This window comes from Carcharhinus amblyrhynchos, chromosome 2, assembly GCF_965287045.1.
Source record: "Carcharhinus amblyrhynchos chromosome 2, sCarAmb.v2.hapA, whole genome shotgun sequence".
Lineage (NCBI taxonomy): Eukaryota > Metazoa > Chordata > Chondrichthyes > Carcharhiniformes > Carcharhinidae > Carcharhinus > Carcharhinus amblyrhynchos.
In genome coordinates this window covers 108,079,546-108,085,545 of record NC_137325.1, presented here as the reverse complement: position 1 = coordinate 108,085,545, position 6,000 = coordinate 108,079,546, and the positions used below count along the sequence as shown (strand labels likewise).

The 6,000-nt window shown below is 40.6% G+C and overlaps 1 protein-coding gene across 1 annotated transcript in view; it reads left to right on the top strand.

Annotated features, from left to right (window-relative positions):
- Positions 1–5,496: 5,496 nt before the first annotated feature.
- rsu1 (Ras suppressor protein 1) overlaps positions 5,497–6,000 on the top strand; it is a 161,204-nt gene continuing 160,700 nt past the window's right edge. The window contains exon 1 of the mRNA XM_080217147.1: positions 5,497–5,587. Within this exon, the coding sequence (XP_080073273.1) occupies positions 5,570–5,587 (18 nt within the window). The 5' untranslated portion in view covers positions 5,497–5,569. The remainder of the gene's footprint in view (positions 5,588–6,000) is intronic.

Sequence of the window (6,000 nt, the reverse complement as noted above, 5' to 3'; positions counted from 1 at the left end):
ACTCAAAAGAGCTCTTCAAAACACTTTAATCTCACTAACTATTGATAAAACTGTCAATCAAACAGCGTATAAAATTATGAAGGGTATAGATAGGGTGAACAGTGGGAAGCTTTTTCCCAGGTCGGAGGTGACAAACACGAGGGGTCACAGATTCAAGGTGAGGGGGGCGAGATTTAACTCAGATATCAGAGGGACGTATTTTACACAGAGGGTGGTGGGGGCCTGGAATGCACTGCCAAGCAGGGTGGTGGAGGGGGACACTCTGGGATCATTTAAGACATATCTGGATAGTCACATGAGCAGACTGGGAATGGAGGGATACAAAGAATGGTCTAGTTGGACCAATGAGCAGCGCAGGCTTGGAGGGCCAAAGAGCCTGTTTCCTGTGCTGTATTGTTCTTTGTTCTTTGTTCAGACAAAGTTCATTGTCCCATTCACAGCTGTGTAAACTTAAGCAGCTCCTGTTGAGTAAATCTAACAAGCATTCATAATGAGATTTCATTATATATAAACAAACCCTCTGAAGCTCAATACATTTGTACCTTTGAAGTTGACAAAACAGATGCATCAACGGAGGCCCATAAGTTGCTATTAGAGCCTTCCTCCCATCACTATATGGTGAGGCCAGCAGGTAAACTGTGGAGACCTGGCTGCATCCTTGAGGAGAGGGTCACTCCTACTTGGGCCCATTGGAAACACACCCAATGGTAATTGCCATCATCGCTTTCTCTCCCTGGCCTCTCCATCACGATCCCTTCAACAGCCCCACTGGAGTCTGCCTTATTAGTTTGTTTTATTAGAGCTGCTGGTCCCCTTATTTTGATTGGATTATCCTCAGAAAGACACAAGGTGCCCATCAGGCGGGCCTCTCCCCCAAGGCCACAGCTTCCAGTCTCTGTGGATGTCGGTATGACTCACTCACTTGGTGATCCACTCTGCACAGATGTTGGGGCTGTGGTTCAGGAGTGAATCCCCCTCCATCCCTCCCCTGCTCAACATTTGTAAAGTGTAGACTGAAGTCCTGTGGGAACTTTCAAAAAAAATGGTCATTCAGTGTAACTGGAATTAGAATCCCAGGATCACTGCTTTATGTTCCTTGTCTGATCCAGTACATGTCTCACTAGTTTGTAATGCCTCTCAGAAACAATAATGGGCCAGAGTATTCCCCAAGATGGAATTAAAATGATGGAGATTTGGCCAGGGTTAACCTTGTGACTTTGCCTCGTGGTGATGGGAGTAGATCCTCTTGGCCATTAATTGCCCACTATGGGCCTCAATTGATGCAAGGGCAAGATTTCTACCGTACTGGTAAAATTCCAATGGAGGCAGATAAGCAGTGAACATGTGCCCCCCAACGCCCCCATTGTCCATGCCTTCGAGTGCACTCTGGGAGTTGGGATGCGATATGTTCTCCTACATGGGGTGGAAGCCATGGTGTTAGTTAGCTAAAAGCCATTAGGTCTGGCTCATCCTGAAACTGTAAAATCACACCAAAGATCAACAGACCTTCCCATTGTCTGCCCTTCGCCTGCTCTGATCCCGTGGTGGGACAGGGTGGTAAAATTCTGGCAAGTAAGTCTGATAATAGTTTCCCACTCTTATTCACACCTGAATTGTCAGCTGGCAAAGATGGGTGGAGGGTGTGGTGGGCGATCAGGGTTACTGTCTCTGCAAAAAGTTTCAGCTAATTTTAGAAAACATTGTGGTAAAAGGTTGGCCCAACAGGTATGAAGGATACAATCATTCACAGGATGCCGAGCAATGTCACCAAGTAAAATACGACATGCCCATAGTGTCAATCTTTCATGGGCGATTTCCCTCATCTCCTGTTAATATGATGATACAGTGCAACTCGGAGGAAAAAGATGGAAACATTAACGTGAAACGCTTTAACACAGTCTAAAATAGTCACAATAAAACATTTTACTCAGAGCAAAACTGGCAGTGTTATATTAAAGGTGTTCCCCACCTAATATTTCTCAAGCTACAGTCAAATATATTCCACACCAGTGGGACCCAGACATCTGACCAAAAAAATCAACCCGAGAGGTTTCAGTTGTCATTTAATGCAATTGCATTCTCTGGAACGGCATATTTCAAAAACATGCATTCCTGTGATTTTGTTAACTGATAAATTATTAAGGGAGACATACATTTCTTCCAATTTTTTTTGAACAGAGGAGTGTGCTTGTTACAGAGTCGAACACAATCTCAGACTACATCATGCACTTAGAGTGAGTTATGACATTATTATCACATTGAGGAGTTGTTCATTAATAGGAAATGAGCAGATTCTCCAAGAATTCATAAAAAACAAAATATTACATAGTGGCATGTTATAAATTAGTATAAATATTAAACATTATCATAAATATTTCACCTTTCTGTTATTTATATTACATTCATTGGATTCCTTTCTGGTGAGACTCTGGACATATTTATTTTTTCCTTCCTCACAGCCTACAGAACTGCAATCTGGATATTTTCCTTAAAGGAAAAGCACGGATCCCTTAATGTACACGCATAAGTCTAAAACAAGACATCTGGTAAGGCATATCCATATACACTTTGCAATGTAGTGTATGATTTTAAAATCGGCGTGTCATTATACATGCATGGCCTGACCCAATTATCCTCTGACCTTTAACCCTGCTTCACCAGAGAACAGGCTCTCCACTCGAATCCTGTCAATTAATCTGAGTGGCTAGGAACCCCACAGAGAGGAAATAAATTAAGCAACACCCCCGCCCCACCCCCCCACAGTTAATTTTTGCAAGATATTTAGGAACTGATATTCTTGTGTTCCCAGCTAAAAGCTGCCTCCTTCCCCCCATCTCACTTCCCCCAGGAGCTGAAGCCAACTCCAAGTTAAAATGCAAACCATTGTGACAATTTGCAGGAAAAATTGAGAAAAAGCAAGACTAATAATTTGTGAAACTGTAGTTATGGTATACCAACAAAAGTATTGCAAATCTAGAGGAGGTAATAGCCTAGTGCTGTTATCAGTAAACTATTAATCCAGAAACTCAGCTAGCATCCTGAGGACCCGGGTTTGAATTCCATCATGGTAAATAGGGGAATTTGAATTCAATAAAAAAAATCTGGAATTAAGAACCTACTGATGACCATGACACTAATTCTGATTGTCAGAAAAACCCATCTGGTTCACTGAAGTCCTTTAGGGGAGGAAATCTGCCATCCTTATCCAGTCTGGCTTATGTGTGACTCCAGAGCCATAGCAATGTGGTTGACTTCCAACTGCCCTCTGAAAAGGCCCAGCAAGTCACTCAGTTCAAGGGCAACTAGGATGGGAAGTAAATACTGGTAAGCCAACGGTGCTCATGTCCCATGAATAATAAAAAATCATAAAACGATCAGTGAGTATGCACAAAATCATGATTGTCTGGCCACTCACATCATAATTCATGATAGAGTGACTGGAAGGGAGGGTCAGTGTCTATGTACTTAAGCAGACTTTTACAGGTGCACCATAGAAAGCATTCTTTCTGGTTGTACCGCAGTTTGGTACGACTCCTTTCTCCCCAGGAATGCAAGGAACTACAAGATGTTGTGAATGTAGCCCAATCTATCAAGCAAATTTGTCTCCCATCCATTGACTCTGTCTACACTTCCCACTGCCTCAGCAAAGCAGCCAGCATAATTATGGACCCACACATCCCGGCCATTCTCTCTTCCACCTGCTTCCTTCAGGAATAAGCTACAGAAGTGTGAGGTCATGTCCCAATTGACTCAAGAACAGCTTCTTGCCTGCTGCTGTCAGACTTTTGAATGGACTTACCTTGCATTAAGTTGATCTTTCTCTACACCCTAGCTATTACTGTAACACTACATTCTGCACTCTTTCGTTTCCTTCTCTGTGAACAGTGTGCGTTGTCTGTATAGCGCACAAGAAACATTACTTTTCACTGTATGTTAATACATGTGAGAATAATAAGTCAAATCAAATCAAATCATTCAAAAGATGCAAGGAATGGTGCTGTTGACTGCAGCTTAGAGTTTGACAAATGTTATTGCCATAGCCAACTCTCCTCAGTCTCCCCAAAATTTGGCGTTTCAGAACAAGCTACACAATTATTTTGGTCATAAAAATTTGAATTAAGTTAAAATTAAAAACTGAACATCACACCTGCTGCACCAATTTACTGCCCTTTGAATTTAAAATGATGGGGTGATTTTGGAGTCAAAAATTCAATATGACTGCACTATGAAGGATTCCAGAGACTAATAACGTGTAGACATTTCTAATAATAGTGACACTATTGAGTTGAACTGTGTTTGGAAATGTCAGCAGGAATGTGAATATAAAATAACTTAATGAAAAGAGAAAAACTGGAAATGTTAGAGATCTTTTCAAAAGCTGGAAGTGGACTGGCTTGATGCATATTTCCACCATTTTCAGTTTTATTGCAAAATAGTTTATTATTTTCTTTGTTTTTTGGTTACTACAATGAATAATGCCAACACGCATGCCAGGAGAAATGCCTGGCATACCTGTGTCAACCTGGTTGCAAGGGTTAACAATCACACAAGTTTATAGCTGCAAGCTGTATTTCAGTCACACAGTGAAAGGTATGAAAACAATCACCGATCTTGATCAAAGCAGACCCAGATAAAGTCAAGGACCATTCAATGGCACAATGTGCAGGTGCAGTTCATGTTTTCCCATTAGAACAAGGAACAATGGAAATAAGAGTGATGGGAGGGTGATATACCATTGGTCACACATTTAGCTATCATTGCTTTGTGATATTATAATTAAGAAAAATGTGCACAAGTTGTAATTGGACTATGCCCATATGCATGCATGATGTAAACCTAATCGATAATTGTGAGCAGATACAGATATAACTTCCGTGTAAATGTAACTTTTTGATTGTTATATTCTAATATCTTGCAATTGGATCTTGCTTAAAAATAACTGTTTTAACTTATATTGCCGTTCATTCAATTGCTGGATTGAAATGCTGGAACTCCCTCCCTAACGGCACTGTGGGTGTACCTACACCTCAGGAACTGCACTGGTTCAAGAAGGCGGCTCACCACCACCTTCTGAACGGCAACTAGGGATAGGCAATAAATGCTGACCTCAACACATCCTGGAAATGAATAAAAGGAAAATTACACCTCAATTTAAATGGAAGATTTACACGCTTGGGAAAGAACATACCTGAAAATCTGCCGGAGTATTTTGATTGTTAATCCGATTGCATTGCGCAAAACTGACTGGCATTTACACAGACATGCTTTTTACGTCCTTGCTGGTGTTTATGTTTGAGCTTTGTAAACATTGGCTTCATTTTAGAAAGTTTTCTAATCCTGCATCTGTTCCTGCCAAAAATAACCAAGAGCTAAAATTGGAGCTACTTTAAATTATCAGTAGCCCCAAGAAAATTGACCTTTGTATATCAAGTAGGTGTCACCGTCAGTTAGGAAAGGTTTCCACGGTTGTTTATTGCTGAAACAGAAGGAAGGAAGCGAGAAGGCTTGGAATATTACACTTTTTCTTGTCTTAAATTGGTCCAGAAAGTTACAGTGACACATTCAAGTCATGTGCCTGCCCAGAAAGGTAAGCAATACTTTTGATTTGTAGCACTTCAATATTTAGCTATCATAAAATGCTTCAGTTACTCCTGTCAAGTAAAACAAGCCTCCTTCATAAGTTTAAAATGAAGATTAAAAGTGCTAAAGCTGAATTCTAACACTTGAGGTGTCATTATTAACGATGTTTTGGATTAAAATTAAAATATAATTATCCAGGAATGCCTGCTGGACCTCGGATAAGTTTATTTCAGGAGCAAAGACATTATTAATTAGTCACAATTAGGACTGAAAGAGGAACAAACTTGCATTTGTATAGCACGTTTCATGACCTAAGGTTGTCCAAAAGCATCCCACAGCCAATCTAGTATTTCTGAACTGTGTTGTAATGTAGACTAGTGCAACAAGGTTCCACAAATAACAGTCATAGTCATAACGTCA